Genomic DNA, 23,485 nt, shown 5'->3' with positions numbered 1-23,485 from the left:
GGATCTCGAAACTCGGCTCAAGGAGACCGGGTCTCAGGGTCTCGAGACTCGGCTCCAGGAGACCGGGTCTCAGGGCCTCGAGACTCGGCTCCAGGAGACCGGGTCTCAGGGCCTCGAGACTCGGCTCCAGGAGACCGGGTCTCAGGGCCTCGAGACTCGGCTCCAGGAGACCGGGTCTCAGGGCCTCGAGACTCGGCTCCAGGAGACCGGGTCTCAGGGCCTCGAGACTCGGCTCCAGGAGACCGGGTCTCAGGGCCTCGAGACTCGGCTCCAGGAGACCGGGTCTCAGGGCCTCGAGACTCGGCTCCAGGAGACCGGGTCTCAGGGCCTTGAGACTCGGCTCCAGGAGACCGGGTCTCAGGGCCTTGAGACTCGGCTCCAGGAGACCGGGTCTCAGGGCCTTGAGACTCGGCTCCAGGAGACCGGGTCTCAGGGTCTTGAGACTCGGCTCCAGGAGACCGGGTCTCAGGGTCTTGAGACTCGGCTCCAGGAGACCGGGTCTCAGGGTCTTGAGACTCGGCTCCAGGAGACCGGGTCTCAGCGTCTTGAGACTCGGCTCCAGGAGACCGGGTCTCAGCGTCTTGAGACTCGGCTCCAGGAGACCGGGTCTCAGCGTCGTGAGACTCGGCTCCAGGAGACCGGGTCTCAGGGTCTCGAGACTCGGCTCCAGGAGACCGGGTCTCAGGGTCTCGAGACTCGGCTCCAGGAGACCGGGTCTCAGGGTCTCGAGACTCGGCTCCAGGAGACCGGGTCTCAGGGTCTCGAGACTCGGCTCCAGGAGACCGGGTCTCAGGGTCTCGAGACTCGGCTCCAGGAGACCGGGTCTCAGGGTCTCGAGACTCGGCTCCAGGAGACCGGGTCTCAGGGTCTCGAGACTCGGCTCCAGGAGACCGGGTCTCAGGGTCTCGAGACTCGGCTCCAGGAGACCGGGTCTCAGGGTCTCGAGACTCGGCTCCAGGAGACCGGGTCTCAGGGTCTCGAGACTCGGCTCCAGGAGACCGGGTCTCAGGGTCTCGAGACTCGGCTCCAGGAGACCGGGTCTCAGGGTCTTGAGACTCGGCTCCAGGAGACCGGGTCTCAGGGTCTTGAGACTCGGCTCCAGGAGACCGGGTCTCAGGGTCTTGAGACTCGGCTCCAGGAGACCGGGTCTCAGGGTCTTGAGACTCGGCTCCAGGAGACCGGGTCTCAGGGTCTTGAGACTCGGCTCCAGGAGACCGGGTCTCAGGGTCTTGAGACTCGGCTCCAGGAGACCGGGTCTCAGGATCTCGAGACTCGGCTCCAGGGGTCCGGGTTTCAATACGAGTATCATTCACAACACAGAGCGTCTCTCTCACCAGTAGGAGACAATTTCCTCATGGGCGCTGCTCCTCCTTGTATGGGACGCCCGCGGTCCTGCTGCTGCTCGCTCGATGCAGACATCCCTCTCCTCCTGCCACCGCTCCCAATCTGCCCATACCTTCCCTCTTCCTCCCAGTCTACATCCCACATCCCCATCGTGTCGCTGTTCCGGCCGCCACCTCCCCACCCACCCTCCAAGCCCATCCTCTGCTGCTGTTGCTGCTGCTGCTGATGCTGCTGTTGGTGCTGCTGGTAGGCGGAGGGAGGCCTAGAATCATCCCAGCCTCTCTGCATCGCGCTTGAAGATGAAGACGGCATTGCCGGCGGCGGTGGCGGCATCGCCGGTGTTTGTGCCATTGCCGCAGCTTTGGCAGATGCCGCCTGCTCTTCCCACGTTCCCCAGCGCTCAGTCGAAGCGCCCCCCCAACCTCTGTTTGCGCCACCACTATCGCCACCGCCGCCGCTGCCGCCGCCACCACCGCCACCGCCACCGCCGCCACCCCTTTGCGAGCGGGAGTCATTCCAACCGCCAGCGCTATCCCAAGTTTGCTCAGCGGCCCGTCCGGTCTGCCATTGCCCTGCTCCATGATTCTTCTGCTGCTGCTGCTGTTGCTGTTGTTGTTGTTGCTGCTGCTGCTGCTGCTGTTGCTGTTGTTGTTGCTGTTCAGCCCAGCTCGAATGGGGCTGCAGTCCAAACTTTGACTTTGTTGAGGACGACGATGAAGACGATGCAGTACCAGTACTAGCAGCAGCGGCTGCGGCAGCGGCCGCGATAGCGGGAGCAATGTCCTCCCAGTAGCCCACCGTGAAGCCATCGTCCCAGCCGCACGATGACGGTGACGTCCACTGCCTCACATTGGTTCCCTCCCTACGAGCCGCCTGCTGCTGCTGCTGCGTGGGTGGCGGCGGCGGAGGTGGAGGCTGGGGCCTTGGCGGCGACGCGATAGGCCACGGCGTGTTCTGCTTCACCGGCGTTTGGCCCCAGCCGGCGTTGGAGAGCACGCGGGGGTCGATTTCGCGCCGGTTTTGGGAGGCGGGCGCTTCTCCCGCCGGCGTCTTGATGCACGGATTGGGGGGTCCGTTCCTGCTGCCGGTGCCGCCGGTGCCGCCGGTGCTGCTTGCGCCGCTGCTGCTGCTTCGAGCTCCACTGCTGTTACCGTTGCTCACTACGGTCACACCCGCTAACCCTACGATGCTGCTGCTGCAACTGCCGCTTACTGTCATGCCAGCTGCGGCCGACACGCTGCTGCTGCTGCTGCTGTTATTGCTGCTAACTCCACTCGTAGCACTGGCTGTGCCTGCCGCATTATTGCTACTGCTGCTGCTGCTTTTTACTGTGGCACCCGCTGTATTATCGCTGCTACTGCCATTGCCCACCGTAACACCGGTTGCGCCTGACATTTTATTGCTGCTGCTGCCGCCGCCACCGCCGACCGCAGCGGCGCCGGCTGCACTTAGGTTGTTACCACTGCTGCTGCTGCTACGGTGCTTGCAATCATTACCCCAGCCTCGATCAGGAACGCCCGAGTCTGCTGCATCACCCCATCCTGTCGCCGCCGCCGCTGCTGCTGCAGCGGTAGTAGCGCCGGCACCTTCGGGTTCCGCAGAACCAGACTGCGGATCCACGCCGCTGGCTTGTGCTTGTTGTTGCTGTTTCCCGGTATGTCGAGCAGATATGGAAGTTGCCGTCTTTCCACCCCAGCCATTGTGCCAATGTACGTTGGGGCCCGGCAGTGAAGGCGGAATGGAGGCGTTGCTGCTGCTGCTGCTGCCGCCAGTGCTGTTGTTGTTGTTGCTGCTGCTGCTGTTTGCGCCGGGTGCACGGCAGGGCCAGCTGTTGGTGGTGCTGCTGCTGCTGCTATTGTCCTCAAATGCTGGACCCGAGTTCATGGCAGAGTCTGGAGGAGCTGTGGGTTATGGGAGGGGAGGGGGAGAGGGATGCGCTTTGGTCTAGAGCTGGGCTATTGGATTATTTAAGTCGAGCAGAAGCTGTGTCTAGGCACACCCCTTGGTAGCAAGTGCAGCCGTGTTTAGATTCATAGTAGTGTGTATCAGAAGTTGCCCTTTGCATTCCCTACCAGTGCAAAGTAATGTGTTGCTTATATCAGAATCGTTTATTACAAGGTGTGCTTACATCCAGCTTCCAGTTATCCATGACAATCATGGGTTACTCGACCAATCAGATTACACAAAAAACAGTTCTGGGGGGGGGGGGTCAAAAGCCTCACCCCCACTAATCGTAAGTGTGCCGCTGGACGGGCGGTGAGGGGACGGGAACTCTTTAGGGGGTTTCCCGCCTTCAGGAGGCAGGAGATGGGGGTGGCCGCCACTTCTCAAGGTGAACTTGTTATCGGCCGCTAAAAAAAGTGGTCGATCAAATATTTATTTTCGTTGTTGACTTCATCTTCCCCAGCTCTATTTTTGAGTTTCAATGGCGAGGTTAATAATGGCGTGACTAGTAAAGTGGAACGGGGGGGGGGGTTATGGTCATCAGAAGGAGTTTTATATAGTAATAGGTTTTTACCCTTTAAACTGGTACAAAACTGACACCTTTATACAAGGCATCATGTTTGCAATAACCGCAACACAAGCAGTCAAAATGCAAACAAAAGAAAACAACTCTGATAATGGTAATGATATGCACTGTCCTTGAAGTTGATTGGTCCACACCCGAGACAGCTTTCCTTAGAGCCTAGTCTCCATTGGTGTTGGACCAGATGACGCCAAAAGGACCAATCAACTTCAAGGACAGTGCATATCATTACCATTATCAGAGTTGTTTCTTTTTGTTTGCATTTTGACTGCTTGTGTTGCGGTTATTGCAAACATGATCCCTTGTATAAAGGTGTCAGTTTTGTACCAGTTTAAAGGGTAAAAACCTACTACTATATTTTGCCACTGGTAAAGGAGGTCTCATAGTGTAAAGGAGTTTTATAGTTGGTGGATTACCGTTGTGGCTTTTTGTTGTGGCAAGTGTTTGAGAGGCTACCGACTATACGGGCGAGCATTAGGATTGGTATTAGGTAAAATGCTACACAGCCGGTGTTAGGAATATTCTCAGGGATAGAGGTAGTATTTGTATTTATATTAGTGTTAGTAGTAGCGTGTGGCAGGGACAGCATCGGTGTCAGGGTCATGGCCAGTGCTGGTAATGAGACCAGTGTCAGGGACAATGTGAGATAAATAAACTTGGTGACGCTGCATTGGCAGCGGTGCATGATCACAAAAAGCTCAACGCATTCGTTCATGGCACTGCGTTAAAAACAAAAGTTACATTTAAGGCAACGTTTTGGGCATTGGCCCTTCTTCAGAGCACATGGAGCAACCGGAAAGGTAGAGTCAGAGGGATAAGTGTTCGGCTTCATAACCGGGCTCGTGTTACCATGAATATTCACGAGGGTTAGTGTTATGGTTATGTTTATGGTTTGTGTTGGCGTCATTCTGGGTGCTATGGGTAGGAATGTTGCTAAGGACAGCGTTTGCATGGGCTGACGAATATCTGAACCGGTCCCTGGGATTCCCCTTGATCAACTGAAAGCGAGCACCTGGCCACGGGGTGTGTAACCGCTGGGGAGACAAAGACGGGCAGGCGAGTGCCTGACCACACCGCCCCCCCCCCCCCCCCGTGCCGGCCTTCGCAGCCGCTCGCTCTCGGCGCTTGTCCAAATTCTTTTAAAGGCTACGTGGGGGATCTTAGCCGTCGTGTGTGTGCGTGTGTGTGCGCGCGTGTGTGTGCGCGTGTGCCAAGTCAGTTTTGACGCCACGGGTTCACACCTCCTGTGGCGCTGGAAGACGAGTCTTGGGTCGAAGCCTTCGGGGAGTTTGACGTCGGCCCACTGTGCGTACCAATGGTAGCCCCGGCCTGCAAGCCACAAAGTTATTAGCGGTAACAATTTGTTTACTTTACTACTAAGCTCATTTAACCGAGGAAAGCCTCACCGCACAATGTTGCTTATGTCATTTTTTGGTATATTTTTCAGCATCTCGATGTTTGGTCAGTATCAGTTACATCACGTGCTTTGTTTAAGCTTTCGGAGGAAACCCATGTAGATACGGGGGGATAAAAACATACAAACTCACGGCACTGCCATTATGAACCCATGAGATACCCAGACCCCAAGGCCTGAACCTGAGCCCGGGCCCCTCAGTGGCGCTGGCTCACCGTCTCGCGACACCGCCGTTAGATGAGCCCCCCTACCTGTCCAGACTTGGGCAGCTTCTTGGGCTCCTGTTGGCGGAATCGAGGGGGAACTTCTCTCAGCTGGAATCGAGCTGCGCACGCGGCAAGCGAAGGGCTGGCTGCTGCAAGTACGCCCTGCTGCTGCTGCTGCTGTTGGTTCAGCTGCTGCTGCTGTTGGTTCTGCTGCGGCGGCGGCGGCTGCTGCTGTTGTTGAGAGCAGTGTCGACCGACAGGCTTTGCTGCGTCTGATGGGTAGGGCAGGTTGAAGGGGGGGCACGGTGTGACGTCATTAAAAAAACTTCACGTTTATAACGACAACCGATAAACCGATTGGCATTTTTATTATCGGTTGCGCAAGCCAGGAACTGGTCAACGTTTCCGTGGAAAGTCAGTCACGCGCGCACCCATTGGGCGCAGGTGAGCATACAAACTGCACGGTGGCCTAAATACGTTTGTCCTCATTTCTGTTCAAACGTAAAGGTGCAACCTTGCAAGTCTCTCTCCCCGTGATCGCGTGGATTTTTCTCCGGGTTTTTCCCTCCACATTCAGAAACATGCACTTTAGATTATTTGGTTGCTACAAATTTCCACATGACAGACCACTTCGTTGGGCTATAATTTGTGGCCAGGTCGCTTCTGAAAGAGAGCTAGGTAGCTCAGTTGGCCTTACCTGGTGAAATAAAAAAAAGTTTAATTTACTTTAGCTTGCTTACACAATTCAGATCCTTCACTAGAAGGGAGCTCTCGTGGGTATTTGGTCTACTCTTTCACGCTGGCCAGAGGTCTTCGAAGAGGCGGGTGTACCACACACATGACCCTGCCGATTAACTCATTAAACTGTGGTGCACACATTTACAGATAGTCCCCGAGTTACGATGGTCCGACTTACGTATTTCGATCTTACGATGGCGATACGACAAAATTGTAACGTGATAATTGTTTTTTTACCCTTCTATCTGGCAACAAAACTGACACCTTTTTTACAAGGAGTCATGTTTGCATAGACCACAATACCTGCAGTCATAACAAAAAACATAACTCTGATAATGTGCACTGTTCTTGAAGTTGATTGGTCCACACCCGAGACAGCTTTCCTTAGAGCCTAGTCTCACATGGGTTGGACCAGATGACGCCAAAAGGCGCACATTATCAGTTATGTTTTTTGTTTGCATTATGACTGCAGGTATTGTGGTCTATGCAAACATGACTCCTTGTAGAAAAGGTGTCAGTTTTGTTGCCAGATAGAAGGGTAAAAAACCAATTATCACATTTTTTACTGGCAAATGAGGTTCCAATGGTGTAAAATTGTAACATATTTTGAATTTCGCGCGGCAGGCAAACGCAGCAGCGAACGATACGTTCAATGCATGTATGATACGTAGCTTTAGCCATTTCATTTTAGGGTTACCACGATACGATACGTTCAATGAATGTTAAAAGTTTTAATAGCAGATAGGATTGTTTCCTGAAAAAACTTTCTATTAAATTGCAGTTCATATCGGTAGGCTAAGAATTTACCTTGTTTTTTTTTACTTTACATTTGACTGTGCAATACAGTATTGTAATTAATAAATACATACAGTATATTGTTTTATTTTGATTTAAAGCTTTCGTGACTGCAGGGATTCATATTCTTAGTTCTTTCGGTAGTCACGTAGAAGGGAAATAATAAAATAATAAAACTAAAACATAATAAAATAATACAAATAAAACATAATAAAATTTCGATTTAAAGCTTTCGTGACTGCAGGGATTCATCTTCTTGGTTCTTTCGGTAAAGTCACGTAGAAGGGAAATAATAAAAGGTGTGGATTTCACACCTGATGATAATTGCTTGTGTTGCAGTCGAAACCGTCGTGAGAATTTTTATTGTTTAATATTTATATTATTTTATTATTTCCCTTCTACGTGACTTTACCGAAAGAACCAAGAATAGTATATAGTTTATACAGTACGGTACTGCAAATTGCTCTGTTTTGCTAAATTATCGCCATTCTTTAAGACTCCTGGGTAGGCGAGGCCATCTTCGACTTACAATATTTTTGACTTACGATCGGGGTTGAATTTTTATTATTTTATTATTTCCCTTCTACGTGACTTTACCGAAAGAACCAAGAAGATGAATCCCTGCAGTCACGAAAGCTTCAAATCGAAATTTACGATGGGGTCATCGTAACGCATCTCCATCGTAAGTAGTGGACTTCCTGTACACTGCTGAGTGGAGAGTGGCTGGAAGATTAGAGAAACTTGCACCATCATTTCAACCACCAGGCCGTGTGCGAACCATTACAACACATACCTATGGGACCTTTTTTGACACTATCCAAAATTATGAAAAACAAGAATAGGTTCTCTACCCTTTCTGGAAATCAAACAGCAGGTGTTAAGATGTTCAAACACCAAACAGAAAGCTTTGCTATGCATCAAAAGTATGGATTAACCACACGTGGGAAATTATGCAAACAAACATGTCTTTTATAGATTTGAAGCTTTCGTGACTGCAAGGATTCACACTCTTAGGTTTTTTCGGTAAAGTCACGTAGGTAAAAAACAATAAAATAACAAGATAAATACTTATGATAATAGAAATATGATAATAGAAATAAAATAATAATATTTACTTTAAGATTTATTTTATTTCTAGAATTATTTATACTAGCTATTTTATTATTTATTTATCCCTACGTGCCTTTACCGAAAAAAACCTAAGAGTATGTCTTTTATAGTTTCAAAGACAATGCATATATCATCAGAGCATGTCTGTTTGCATGTTTTATCCACAAGTGTGTGTGATTAATGCAGACTTGATGCCCTGCAAAAGGTATCTATTTGGCGTCTGAACATCTTCACACCTTTTGCCAAGGCAAAAACCTATAATTACACTGGTCAACAAAAAAAACATTTTTTTCTGGCCTGGACTTTTGCAGCTGTTTTAGACTAAATTTAAGGTGCCGATTCCAAATCTGATCTCAGATTTGCTCTATCACATATCTCATTTTATGCTATCGGCATACCCCATTTTCATTGATTTTACCCGAAATTAACTCTGTCACTTATGATTGCAAGTTGTTGCGAGTCAGTGACTGCTTTAGTATTAAAATATAGTGCTGTATTTTTAGGATAGTGTGTTTATAATATAATTTTATGTAGATATCCACATTTATTTAATATTTTTCTTCTGCTGTTTTTATTGAAAATTCAATATTTGATATCACAAAAACCTGATGTGATAGACAAAAACTGATGCCAGATTTGGAATCAGCACCCCAAAATTACCTTAAAACCGTTGGAATACCTTATGCCAGAAAAAGTGTGTTGACCAGTGTTATTTTTTTCAGCATCATAACACAACAGCTCCCTTCGTTTCTCAGTTAAGAAGGGTCTCACGTTGTGCTTATTGATCTCGACATTTCGATGCGTGGCAAATCGGTAACCGGAATGTCAGTGGTTTTTTTTTATTCGGTTACTGGAAGTACTAGAAAATAATTTTCACCCTGCATGGGATGGGTGTGTGTCGACTGTCTACTGTACAAACCATAGCAACGTTGAATTACAAATGCTATTTTCAGCAGAGACAATTACTTTCTCACTTGTGGAATCAATTCAAAATCCCTAGGTCCCACTCGGCCGGAAAAAAGTCGCAGTAACATCTTACCTTTCGGCTTTACCTCGGACGCCTGTAAAGAAAGAACGTGAACACATATCAATACAGGTATGAACGAAGATCGCGTTCAAACCGACTCGTCTAAACACACACTACACACGCAACGGACACAAGACTTCCAGATCTTGAGACTCGGCTCCTGGAAATCGGGTCTCAGGATCAGTGTCTTCAGAATAGGCTAATAACATATTCTTACCCAGTGCCCCAACTGGACATCTGTGAAAATAGCTTAGTATCTCATCGGATTCCTTCAGTATAAATATTCCGATTCTGAAGAAAAATTCTGATTCTGACATTCACGTGAATGGACCGAAGGAGTTCAAACAACACAAAGAAGAAAAAAAAATAGAAACTAGACGATCAAACAGTAAGATTTGTCGCGCAAACAAAACATGCCAATTTGTTATTAGTTGAGCGCACCGGTGTGTTTGAGAGTAAACACACAAAGAAAAATTATTGAGTACCCGAATTATAAATGTTGAGGGTTTACTCTCCAACACACCGGTGTGCTCAACTAGTAACCTTACTAATTGGCTGTATCGGGTGGTGGCGGGTTTAACGACACATTTATATTTGTGCGATCTAACAAAAACACCTCTATTATTTATAATATTGGTCGCGAAAAGCTACTGCGTGTTAAACTAGACAACCAAAATGTACGAGATTCTTTAAAATAACCGCCACACAAAAGATTTACTTTTTTAAATCCTTTATATTAAGTTCACTTGCTTGCTTGCTTAGGACCGTGCAAATCTTTCGGTCGTTTTTTAACCCACTTCCCGTGATCCAATCGAGCTGACATTTTCCACACAGACTCGTTGTGCGTGACAATTAATGTTGCGTGAAATTTTTTTTCCAAAATTTTACACTTTTTAGGACAAAAATATTATATGTAATTACCAATTGCTTAATGCTGCCATGCAATCATCTGACCCATAGGTGGCAGCCATCTCAAGCCAGAGGACGAGAGGACTCTAGCCGCCACGCATATAAAGGATTTATAGTGAAAAACTTTGTTTTTACGGGTTATACTTGTTTATCTTCAAGAGACCATGGGGGGGGGGGGTTGTGGTTTAGTTTGCATGTAGAGGGCATGTCTCTCTCGCACCTTTTTCACGGAAGAATCTCTCTTTTTCTTATCATCCCTCTTCTTGCGCTTCTCTTCCATCAATGTGTCGGCCTCCGAGGTCTTGTTTTGCACCTCCCTATCCCTGCCACAAGAGACACCACCTCAACTTAACAACCTCGCCTGCCGGCGTGGGGGGGGGCGCTCGGGATATATTCTTAATACTCCCTTTTTCCACTGGCATATCCGAGCCGAGCCAGCGCCCTCACGGTGGTTGCCTACTGGTTGTTAACAAGTGCCGAGCCAGAACAAAACAATGTTATGCCGGCCTCGCCACGCCCAGCTATCTTGGACTCCCCAGTGCTGATGTTAAACACACCGCATCAGATACTCGGCTACGGTTGACAACTTACGAGAGGGCACAGAACCTGTGTTCCGATATTCGGCAAACAAAAGTTGGCTGCAAGCGTGAGGCAAACTCGAGGTGCCAGGTTCGCTCATCACTGCACCAACAGCACCACCCACAGACCACTGTGCCTAACGCTTTCCACACACACAAACTCATGCTCACGTTGCAATGTTTGTGTAATGCTGGGCGGTTTCAGTACAGTTTCAACCGGTCAACATTTTTTTTTTTAAACCGGACTTCTGGAATTTGTGAAGTGACTACTTTCATTTTTGGGAAACGGTCATCAAGAGCAACCGATGCCCTGTGGCAAATAATGTAACCGCATTTCAATGGCCATGTTCAACGTTGCGTGAAGAAACTATAAACGTGACCTGGTGGCTCCGAGGTTTAATAAAGTCCATGTTAGACACACTAAGGCGCCAGCAGAACTACAAAGGCACAAAATGAACGTCCAATATCCGACCGTCACATAACCACCCTCACCAGTTAACCCACAACCCAGTGGAGTATTTGTGCACGGTGGAACCTTGTTTTCGATAGCCATTCACAAATGCGACCTTTTCAGATGCAGTAATATATTCTTAATCTTGCGTAGGATTCTTTCTCTCCTCTATGTCCCAGCCTCCACCCATCATTCATCTCCAAACTCCACATGCTCCATAATGTGCAGCTATAACCAGACCCCCCTTCGCCATATCATCCCAATACTCCAATTCCTCCACTGGCTCCTAATCAAATCCTGCATCAATTTCTAGATCTCACTCATTCTCAAGACCTCCGAGAGAGTCCCTGACGACCTCTACCCCCATCATACTTGTTCCCCTCCACGCATTCTCCTACCTTTCATTTCACTCTACTCCTCTGCACACTCTCATTACCTGTCCACTCTCATCTCACTCAACTCCCTTCCGTGCACTCTTCTCCCCTTCATTACTCTCCAACCTCTCCCATTTCACACTACCTTTTCCACACACTCTCCTACCACTCACGTCTAATCTCACTCCTCTCCATGCACTCTGCTTCAATAAAAGTTTCATGTAGAAGCCCCAGGTTAACCTTCGCTTCTTGGCAGGTCACTCCTTCTCCTCTGCTGCCCCCACAGCCTGTAACTCACCCCAGCCATCGGTGCTCTCAATTCCCTACCCCAGTTTAAATCCAGGCTCAATAAAGGCCATTTCTGCGGTCCTGCCCCTATAAAATAAAATACGACCAGCGTTACTGCACAACGCATTTGCTCTGCGGGCACGTTTGGATACTATGTAAACCCACGTTGTGTTGCGCTGCTATGAAACTCTTGATAAAGAGACGCACAGCCCCAGGGCTTGAACCCACGATCTCAGCGGTGTTATCGCTCGCACAACCATTACGTATCCCAGGCCATCTAATTCTACACAAAATTACCATTTGCATTACTTATGAAACCCAAGACGCAACACTCCCGCACTTAACCCCATTGACAAACCAGAGCCAACAGTGGAAATCCCACGTTATAACGGCAGGGCCAATTTGCACAAAATGTCTGAGTTGATGCTCATATTTAACGATTAACACGATTGGCTAAGTACGCTATGAAAGAAAGTTAAACAAACATACAACACTATTGCTCAAGTGAAAAAGCGCCGTCTAATATCACAATGATGTTACGTAAGCTGTCAAGTGTTTGGGTTGCAATGGTTAGTGGGTCATACAGAGCTCCGTTCCTAAAGCCACTTGGGGTAAACTGTAACAAAAAGACAGTAAATTTCTATTTAAAGCTTTCGTGACTGCAGGGATTCATCTTCTTGGTTCTTTCGGTAAAGTCACGTAGAAGGGAAATAATAAAAAAAGAAAAATAAAGCATAATAAAAAATAAATTTTATTATATTATATTATTTGATGTTTTAGTTTTATTATTTTATTATTTCCCTTCTACGTGACTTTACCGAAAGAACCAAGAAGAAAAAAGACAGTAGTTATATAGCAAGCGGGTTCATAAACCCACCTGTACGGACTTTCTGAGTGCGTTCGCCTGGTTACGCATGATGGGTTTTCTCCGGGTGCTATAGTTTCCTCCGGCAACCAAGCAAAACACTCGTCAATTTTTTTAAGCGATTGCTCCAACTTCCCAATGTAGCAGGACCCTCCCAAACACGAGCCAGTGGGAACTTTCCTGAAATTATTACAGTGGGTCCCCAAAATACCAGGCGGGGTGACTTGGTATATCCATTGTCGCAACCAAAACGCTGTTATTTCAACGAAGACCAGCTTGTAATATTTATGTCGTTCTTTATATAATAAAACAAATTATACTAAAAGCAATATGAAACGTTAAAAGTACGCCACTGAAAAGCAGAGGCTAATTCTGGATCGTACAATACAAAGTAATATTCGAGGGCCTCCAAAAAATAAAAGCCCCTTAAAATGCATAGAACCTTATATTTTTATTACTTAAAAATGAAAACCATATAAAGACCTTACTCTGTCTGTATGTCTCAAAAACCTTTAGGGTACTTCCCGACAAGGTATAAAGCTGAAATTTGCTACATAGGTAGCGTTAGGACATAAACAACAGGACATCTGAAAATCCAAGATTTTTCATTTTAAGGCCACAACATTTCCATTTTTAAGTGCCCCATAAACATGTTTGTGCCGTGTCATTCAAAAACCGTTGAAAACACTGCGGTCTTTTTTTTTGATAGAGCGTTAATCAGCAAGTAAGATTAAAGCGAGAACCATCGTTCTATCTTTCGTTTTTGAGATACAGTGATCCCTCGTTTATCGCGGTTAATGGGGACCGGAAACCCTCGCGATAGGTGAAAATCCGCGAAGTAGGATTGGCCCCCTAGGAATTTCCGTATATGTGTGTGTGGGTACCAGAATGTTTAAAATATGTATATTTATACTTTATATATATTTTACTTAAATCTATTTAATTATAAAACCTTAATATTATACATTCACTCTCTCTCTCTCTCTCATACGATACGTATTATGGTGTTCTACACTCACCAATGACAGTAGTATCTTGAGACTTGACTCCAGTAATGACGACGACGATGACAATTACGATGACAATGACGACGATGACAGACCTGTGCAGTTCGATGATGATGGTGTTACTGCACAGGTATAATGAGGCCTTTAAATCAGTTCGAAAAATCCGCGATGCACTGAGGCCGCGAAACTTGAACCGCGAAGTGGCGAGGGATTACTGTATTTCGGATTCAAGCGGTTTTGAACGAAAAAATACACATTTTATGATGTTCAAATCTGAATAATTCTAAAACGGTAAAAGATTGAAGAGCTTCCCCTCAGAGTATTAAGTTAATTCATTTTTGGGGTTTTTCTAATAAAAAAAAGAACAATCTTTGAATTGAGCAGTTTCTGATGGGTACATCTTTAAATACCAGAAGTCGAATCAAGTCATCAACAATTTTTTTTTTTGCAGAAAAACACAAATTGTTGAAGTAGTTCTTAGTGTCTGATCGTAGATAAAAATTGTAACAAATCATATCAAGTTAATTATTACATTTGTCGAAAACTTTTGCCTGGCAAAGACAGGCCTTTAATTAACTAGTACGTAGTAAATTCGTTCCATCAGCCTATGAACATTCTGAACAAATCTTTTCGGAAACAAGTTTCACTTTTCTCTGTCTCATCGGCAGGGCTGCTGCCTGTTAAGACGGATGACCGCCGAGTTGCTTCGTGTTACAGTCAGAAGAGCAATTCCTCTAACAGTGCTGTCGCATGCGTTTTTTTTATCAGAGTGTCATTTCACCTCAATTAAAACTTCATTGCTGCATTAAGTGGCATTACAAACATTAATATTAATGACGACACAAACTTGCGGTAAGATCAGTTACATAGAACGTTCAAATCTAAAACTAGGCATGCACACGTACTAGGCCCTGTTTTATTCTTTAATTCTTTCGTTAAAGTAACGTAAAAAGATAAAATAATAAATTAAATAAAATTTTTTTTTTATCTTTATACGTGACTTTACCGAAAGAACCAAATAATAATTCCTGCAGTCACGAAAGCTCCAAATTAAGTTTTTAGGCCGTTTGTCAATCCACTACTGGATGCCGGCCTCCCCCCCCACTCCATACATCGAGTGGAGGGGGTCGTTTTACCGGACTGGTCAGCACAGGTTTAAGGCGGGAAACCATAGACTTTGGAGCATAGTACTGTACAACTACAGATGTCGTGGCACTGCCCTCTGCTGACAAAGGTATTATTTCTTTGAATCGAAATGTTTTACCTTCGTGGAAATTAATCACACTATTTGCAAGAGACTAAACATGTACTGCTGTATAAAGTGGCATTTTATGGAGTGGTCAATCCGCCGTTGGATGACGAGCCCATCAATGACAAAATTGCATTTAATAAAAATATGCACATTAAAATAAACTTCTATTTCGCTAGATTATGGTTAACCTATACACAGTGAACACCGTTAAAGGCGTCACGTAAAAAAATGCCTTTGATCCATTGTAATTAACCTATGTTTATACTCGCATATAAATTAATAATTTAAAACACGCAAAGCTCTTTAGCAAACGACCGCTGGAGGAGGGTCCTCCTCAAGCTATGTATTGACCGTGGGATTAATCTTCTTGGTTCTTTCGGTGAAGTCACGTAGAAGGGAAATAATACAAATAAAACATAATAAAATACAATTGTCACGACGTTTCGGCCACAACACAAGCAGCCGTCCTCAGGTGAACAGGTCTTCCTCCCCTAACCCAGCTTAAATATACACTGCCAAGCTTGGTGGTGTTCATTCAGATGCTCTCTTTCCGACAGACCTGTTCTTCACCTGAGGACGGCTGCTTGCGTTGTGGCCGAAACGTCGTGAGAATTGTATTTTATTATGTTTTATTTTTATTGTTTCCCTTCTACGTGACTTTACCGAAAGAACCAAGAAGATTAATCCCGCAGTCACGAAAGCTTTAAATCGTGGGATTAACTACGACCACAAAACTATTTTGTTTTTAAACTAGATTTTTCTCGACCAGGTAAGGGCCACTTGAGCTACGTAGTTATTTTTCAGACGCGACACGGCCACAAAAAGTGGGCCCATCGTAGTCGCGTGGAAATTTATAGCAGTAAAAAAAAATACTCTTAAACGCGCGTTTCTAAATGTGGAGGGGAAATACACGGAGGACCCGGAGAAAAATCCACGCAACCACGGGGAGAGAAACGACATGCAACCTCCAAATATACAGCAGGCGTCGGGGGGTCGAACCCACGATCTCTTGCGTACCTGGCGAGGTAGTTAACACGTCACCTGAAGATGGAAGCTTGTGTTGCCTCCGAAACGTCGTGATTTTTTATTTTATTTTTATTAATTTTAATGTTTTACCTACGTGACTTTACCGAAAACACCTATGAACATTGTAGGAGAGTCAAGGGCGAACGGACCCAGGACCGATTCACATAATACTCTTCGCCGATGCCGACCGTGAGCGGGAAATCGACCTCGGGTCACCACCGCGTTCGTATCGCAGTTATCTAACGACTGCCCTACTGCTCCACCCCAACGTAAAAGCTAAACATTACGGAATCTTAACCTCGGACTCAAACCACATACTGTATCGTGCATTAACATTAAACGTAAAACCTTATTTGCTATAGTTATTGTTAGACGGTGTGTAACGCATTACAATGATGTACCTTTTAACCCGGTAATATACCTTGTAATAAGCAGAATTTCTTTGCATCATCATCAACCATGACAAATCCACGGCTGAATGATGAAGGCCTCGCCAATGCGGCATAACAATCCACCTATAAACCCCTGCACACGAACCGATTTCATTTGCTCCATCTCCCCGGTGAATGTCGTCTGGTAAGGCGTTCCATTACCAATTAAACATCCCTTTTAAAATCATAAGCGTGCTTATATTACCACTTACGACATTGAAAGTAAAACCAAAAAAACTAAAATCGCTAAATGCAATAAATGTAAAACAAAAACGGATCGGCAGTAGCTTTTTTTTTCCAGCAGTTTTTGTTGTTGTTAGTCGATCCAGGGCCTCGTCATACGACCGTGGAATTGTCGAGCGCTGCAACAATCGGCAAGGGGCTCTCTCTACCTCCCTCTAGCGGGAGGCCCCTTACGCGGTTTTTTTTTTTTTACACCTTTGCCGATATAAATCTGGCGACTCAAAGTGGGAATTTATTTATCGAACGCGATGGCCGACGAAAACTCACAAAGTGGTGGTGGGAGACGGTGAAACTGGTGTGGTGAGGGGGGGGTGAGTGAGCTATTGCAGGGCTGAACCTTTATCAGGCCCCTCCGATTTGTGGGTTTCTCACCCACCCACCCCCCTCCACGTTTAGAAACACGCGTTTAGGCTATTTAGATTATTTTTCTGCTTTAAAATGGCCCAATGATGGTGAGGGGGGGGGGGTGGGCTATTGCAGGGCTGAACCTTTATCGGGCCCCTCCGATTTGTGGGTTTCTCACCCACCCACCCCCCTCCACGTTTAGAAACACGCGTTTAGGCTATTTAGATTATTTTGCTGCTTTAAAATGGCCCAATGATGGACCACTTTGCCGAGCAATAATTTGTGGCCAGATCGATTTTCTAAAAAAAATTAAGTTAATACATCAGTGGGCTTTGTCTTGTTTAGTGTTTGTATTTATTTCGGTGATTTTATTTAACCTTTCTTTACCTTGCACTCCCATCGTGTTGACCAAAAATATATTTACAACTCATCAGATTCCTCCGATTAAAAAAAATATAAAATCGATATCAGGATTCCAATTATCTAACACCGCCGATCAAACCCAATAAACACGGGAGCTGCAACAAAAACACCCCTCCATTCAAAAAAGCTATGGAACAACCACGCAACGCCACCACCACCACCAACCACAACGCATCTTGCAAAAAAAAAACCTCCGAGCAAAACAAAAAAACATTTTAAATCGTCAAACTTGCTCGTAAAAAACAAATGCTTCGTGTGGCCAGTCACAAAAACAAACATCCCCCCCCTCACCACCACCACCACCCCTCACCAATGTACAACAAAGTCGAAGGCTTTAAGTGTGCGCCACAAGATCTCTTCCCACCCCCCACACGCGTTTCCTTCCCCTCCCCCAAACACCGCGCGCGCGTTCGCTCCACTACCACCACCACCATTAACAAACATCGGGGAAGGTGAGGAGGGTGGTGGTGGTGGTGGTGGGGGTTGCCGAAGGGTTTACCTCATGGGAATAAGGTGCCGCGGTTCCTCCGCCTGCCTCCCGCTGCTGCTGCTGCTGTCGGCGGCGCTGCAAAACGCCTGGGGCGTTCGTCGGCGACGTGGTTTGCTGCTGGAGTCGAGACGAGGAGATCACTGGAGGCGAGATCCGAAACCATCGCAGCAACGCTTCGTCTCCATCTTGGCTTCAACTGCCTCTGCTGTGTGGTGAGGGGGGCGGGGCGGGCGGACGTGACGTCAGGGGGGAGGAACGCGGGACCTGAAATTGTTTTTTTAAATACAAATGAGTTTTAGATTTAGGTGAATTTATTCATCACCGTGCGCCCGTAGAGTTAATTTTTTTTTATGTAAGTGAGTGTTTATTTTTTTTAAGGAGAGGGGGTGCGATGACGCCATTTCCGTTTTAACGATTCGATTGTCTTTGCTGGGGACGGATGTGACGTCAGAGACGTGGAGGGTGGGTGGGGGCTTTTATTTATTTTGTTAAAAAATTATTGTTTTACATTTTCGAGATATTTAGACGCGGCTGCCTTGATTTTAAGTCTCAAATATAAATGGTAAACATAATGTTTGTTATAAATATAAGTTAAAATCGATGTGAGAAAGATCATTTCCGTTACGTTTTTACCGATTTCAAATTTATCTTGTGGGGACGGATGTGACGTCCCGGACGTGTATGGGGGGGGGGGGCTTTTATTTATCTTGTTAAATAATTTATTAAACGATTACACTATCAAGATTTCCAGAATCGGCCGCGTTACTTTAAAATAGCAAATATAAGTGTTAAAGATAAAAAAAAATCTAAATAAAAATTGGAAGCGATATGAGATTAGGTCACTTCCGTAACGTTTTAACGATTACATGTACTGTATCTCTGGCGGGGACGGATGTGACGTCACAGTCGTGGGGAGCTTTAATTTATTTCGTTAAAACTAATAAAAATTTGACGCGGCCGCGTTGCTTTTAAATTACAAAAAAATACTTATATTATAAACGTTGAAGAGACGTTCCTTGTAAATACAATTTAGAAGCGACTGTGTTGATTCGGCCTTTCGAGACTGGTTGGGACAGACCCTGCAGGTGCCATGGGTCGGCTGATTGAGATGACCGGTAGATGCACCACCAGCTGTACCCCCTACTGTGCCAGGCTAGGTGCAGGAGGAGGTCACGGGACAGACCCTGCAGGTGCCATGGGTTGGCTGACTGAGATGACCGGTAGATGCACCACCAGCTGTACCCCCTACTGTGCCAGGCTAGGTGCAGGAGGAGGTCACGGGACAGACCCTGCAGGTGCCATGGGTCGACTGACTGAGATGACCAGTAGATACACCACCAGCTGTACCCCCTACTGTGCCAGGCTAGGTGCAGGAGGAGGTCACGGGACAGACCCTGCAGGTGCCATGGGTTGGCTGACTGAGATGACCGGTAGATGCACCACCAGCTGTACCCCCTACTGTGCCAGGCTAGGTGCATGAGGAGGTCACGGGACAGACCCTACAGGTGACATGGGTAAGCTGACTGAGATGACCGGTAGATCCACCACCAGCTGTACCCCCTACTGTGCCAGGCTAGGTGCTTGACGTCACGGGACAAACCCAGCAGGTGCCATGGGTTGGCTGACTGAGATGACCGGTAGATGCACCACCAGCTGTACCCCCTACTGTGCCAGGCTAGGTGCAGGAGGAGGTCACGAGACAGACCCTGCAGGTGCCATGGGTCGGCTGACTGAGAGGACCGGTAGATGCACCACCAGCTGTACCCTCTACTGTGCCAGGCTAGGTGCAGGAGGAGGTCACGGTACAGACCCTGCAGGTGCCATGGGTTGGCTGATTGAGATGACCGGTAGATGCACCACCAGCTGTACCCCCTGCTGTGCCAGGCTAGGTGCATGAGGTCACGGGACAGACCCAGCAGGTGCCACGGGTTGGCTGACTGAGATGACCGGTAGATGCACCACCAGCTGTACCCCCTACTGTGCCAGGCTAGGTGCAGGAGGAGGTCACGGCACAGACCCAACAGGTGCCATGGGTTGGCTGACTGAGATGACCGAGATGACTGGCTGATGCACCACCTGTGCCCCCTACTGTGCCAACTTGCTGTGCTTTAGCCACCCGGCGCTCCACTCGTTTTTGTGAGCGTCGCTCCTCCGCCCTCCGTTGTTGTTGGAGGGCGACTGCCTCCAACTGCCCAGTAGCGTCCTTTACGAGCCTCCTCCACTGAGGCCGATCTTGACACCGCTGGTACCAGTCATCGGCAAGTCCACTCAGCTCCACGTCCTCCTGTACCACGTCACTCCATCTCTTCTCTAGCCCGTGCCGCGCCCGTTTAGCCCCCTCAATCCGGCCAAAGCTGTTTAGGCATGCGGTGGCTGGGCATGCGGGCTACATGACCCAGCCAACGCAGCCTTGCCTGCCGGAGAAGCTCACCGATGGGATTTTGTCCAGATCTTTCAAGGATTTGTGAGCTCCTCACACAATCCAGCCTGGTTAAACCCAGCACTCGACTGACTCTTTTACATCTCGCTGAGGATCGCTCGGCTGAACAAAATAGTGCCTCGGTTCAATTTTCAAGTTAAGCTTCACATTTTAAGTCGATGTAAAAAAATAGCAAATCATGGAAGTGAGTTTGAAAGCGCGGGTGTTCGTAATCCGAGGACTGCCTGTACACACGGACACGTGGTCTGCTCCTAAACCTGAGCTCAGTCTTAATTACCGGATCCCAGAACGGCAATGACCTCGCCAATCCTCTCCACCCCCCCAAAGAAAATCCGCCCCCTCTTGATCTGATGAGTCTGATACCATCGGTGCCCACTTGTAATGCTGCCCAGAACGTCAGGATTGTTACAAATGTACGATTTGAGGAAGGATGTGGAATGAAATGTTCTTTTTTTTATTACACGATTTTATTTCACTCACTTTGTCTGTTGTACTCTCAAAAAAATATCTTGTAACTCAATTTGTACATACTTCCCAATGTGATATCGACTGCAAACTTCGTATAGGTATGTCATACTGATGACAACACGATATTATATCATAAAAATTGCAAAACATATTTTAAAACGTTTTACACGCTTTTATTTAACTTACTGTATGTGTTGTCGTATCCACAAATCTTGTAACTCAATTTTAACCCACTTCCCAATGTGGTATCGACTGCAAACTTGGTATACTTATGTCATACTGGTGACAATACTAGATTCTATCATAATAAATGTTTTTTTATTTAAACATTCTTTTTTATATGTTATGTTTCGGCTTGGGTTTAACTGTCCACGCTCAACTAACGTTAGCTGAAAACAATCACCACGGTCCCTTACGTTGTGGCAAGCTTCGGGGCCACTTCCTGGAGTCGTGAAGTTCTGCCATTACTCGTACGGTACTTTTCATTAAAGCGTGTTTAAAAAAAAGTTTTAAAAAATATGTTTAGAAGCGACCTGGCCACAAAAGATCGCTCGACAAAGTGGCCCCAACATTTGGACATTTATAGCACCAAAATAACGTAAATAATTTTAATGCATGTTTAGAAATGTGGAAGAAAAGATATCCACGCGACCACGGGGACAAGATGCATGCTGAAACAACAAAAAGCCCGATATGTGTGATGGCGCTGTATACGTTAAACTTAAGATTCATAATCCTGGGGTTTTTTGGGGGGTGTGCTGGACTAGTAACGAATTGGCCACGTTTTGTTTACGTGACAAACCTTACTAGTTGGCTGTGTCGGGTGGTGGCGGGTTTCACGACACAAAATTTATATTCATGCGGTCTAACCCAAAAAGTAATTTTATGGATGATATTGGTCGCGAAAACCTACTTACGTGTTGAACAAACTTAAGATTGTAAACGCTGCTCAAAAGCGTGACTTTCCTAAGGGGTCCTGCGATATTAAAATTTTTTGATAACAAAGGTTTTTTTGGGGGGGGGGAGGGTAGATCACGGAAATAATAATGTGTCGTTAAAACCCACTACCACCAGACACAGCCAATGAGTAAAGGGTTGTCACGTAAACAAAAGTGCCAATTCGTTACGAACTTCAGCATACAGCGGTGTGTGCTTGGAGAGTAAAAGCCACTACAGTACAACATTTACTATTAGAGTTACTGCGACATTTCGCTGCTGATTACAACAACAACCAAGTATGATAATTGTTTTTTTACCCTTTTATGTGGCAACAAAACTGACACCTTTTTTTACAAGGAGTCATGTTTGCATTGACCACAATACCTGCAGTCGGAATGAAAAAAAACATAACTCTGATAATGTGTGCTCTGTCCTTGAAGTTGATTGGTCCACACCCGAGACAGCTTTCCTTAGAGCCTAGTCTCACATGGTGTTGGACCAGATGACGCCAAAAGGCGCACAACTCAAAGACAATGCACAATCAGAGTATGAGAACTCGGGGTAAGCATTTACACCATTGGAACCTCATTTGCCAATAGAAAAATGGGGTTCCAATGAAACAACCAAGCAGCTTCATCGGGTGATTGTTAAACGAACGGACACCCCAGTAGTTCTCGATTTGAAGCTTTCGTGACTGCAAGGATTCATACTCTTTGTTTTTTTCGGTAAAGTCACGTAGGTAAAAAAATCAAATAGGTGTTTGTGCTTTCGCTACGTTGTCCCCACCTGAAGAAGGACGCTTGTGTTGCGCCCGAAACGTCGTGATTTTATTTATTTGTATTTTATTTTTTATCTACGTGACTTTACCGAAAAAAACAAAGAGTATACTCCAGTAGTTCGTCGTTGGGCAGGTTGCGTTGGTTGGGATGAAGTCTGAGCACTCCTACCTCTAGAGCGGCGATTCTCAAACATTTTAGGACCGCCGATGCAAACGTTTCCGCTGAACAGGCAAGCCACCCACCCCTGGTGACTGAACGCATTCCCTTCTCTCTCTAAATACCACGAATAGAAAAATTATTCATATTACCGGAACTTAACAAAAAAAACGTGTTCTTAAACACAGCTAAAATTACATTTTTTCGGGTGGTGGGGGGTGGGGAGGTGCATTTAGGGGTTAGGGTAGTTGCATCAGGGTAGTAGATTAAATATCACGATTAAAATATGCATTAATATCCGAAGCAAACGGTATAGTAAAGAAGAAATACGTATAACCCGTAAAAACAAAGTTTTTCACTATAAATCCTTTATAATATATGCGTGGCGGCTAGAGTCCTCTCGTCCTCTGACTTGAGATGGCTGCCACCTATGGGTCAGATGATTGCATTGCACCATTAAGCAATTGATAATTAAATATAATATTTTTGTCCTAAAAAGTGTAAAATTTTGGGAAAAAAATTTCACGAACAATAATTGTCTGGCACAACGAGTCTGTGTGGAAAATGTCAGCTCGATTGGATCACGGGAAGTGGGTTAAAAAACGACCGAAAGATTTGCACGGTCCTAAGCAAGCAAGCGAACTTAATATAAGTATAACCCGTAAAAACAAAGTTTTTCACTATAAATCCTTTATAATATATGCGTGGCGGCTAGAGTCCTCTCGTGCTCTGGCTTGAGATGGCTGCCACCTATGGGTCAGATGATTGCATTGCACCATTAAGCAATTGGTTATTAAATATAATATTTTTGTCCTAAAAAGTGTAAAATTTTGGAAAAAAAATTTCACGAACATTAATTG

General features: G+C 46.2%; 2 protein-coding genes across 5 annotated transcripts in view; one reads left to right on the top strand and one right to left on the bottom strand.

The window, feature by feature from the left end:
* Positions 1–17,990, bottom strand: part of LOC144950591 (uncharacterized) — a 51,819-nt gene extending 33,829 nt beyond the window's left edge. For 3 of the 4 annotated variants that reach the window (XM_078880738.1, XM_078880741.1, XM_078880740.1), the window contains exons 1-6: positions 17,853–17,990; positions 10,291–10,393; positions 9,174–9,195; positions 5,537–5,763; positions 5,113–5,200; positions 1,335–3,245 (exon numbers count right to left, since the gene is read on the bottom strand). In XM_078880738.1, coding sequence (XP_078736864.1) covers positions 1,335–3,245; positions 5,113–5,200; positions 5,537–5,763; positions 9,174–9,195; positions 10,291–10,393; positions 17,853–17,857 — 2,356 coding nt within the window. In that variant the 5' untranslated portion in view covers positions 17,858–17,990. The remainder of the gene's footprint in view (positions 1–1,334; positions 3,246–5,112; positions 5,201–5,536; positions 5,764–9,173; positions 9,196–10,290; positions 10,394–17,852) is intronic. The other variant, XM_078880739.1, reaches the window with a different exon arrangement.
* Positions 17,991–17,993: 3 nt separating this feature from the next.
* Positions 17,994–23,485, top strand: part of TBC1D24 (TBC1 domain family member 24) — a 525,632-nt gene continuing 520,140 nt past the window's right edge. The window contains exon 1 of the mRNA XM_078880748.1: positions 17,994–18,055. The gene's annotated coding sequence lies outside the window, so the exon portion shown is untranslated. The remainder of the gene's footprint in view (positions 18,056–23,485) is intronic.

The sequence above is a fragment of the Lampetra fluviatilis genome, chromosome 58 (assembly GCF_964198595.1).
Source record: "Lampetra fluviatilis chromosome 58, kcLamFluv1.1, whole genome shotgun sequence".
Lineage (NCBI taxonomy): Eukaryota > Metazoa > Chordata > Hyperoartia > Petromyzontiformes > Petromyzontidae > Lampetra > Lampetra fluviatilis.
Note: the sequence above shows the minus strand (reverse complement) of the source record. Positions and strands in the feature narration are given on the sequence as shown.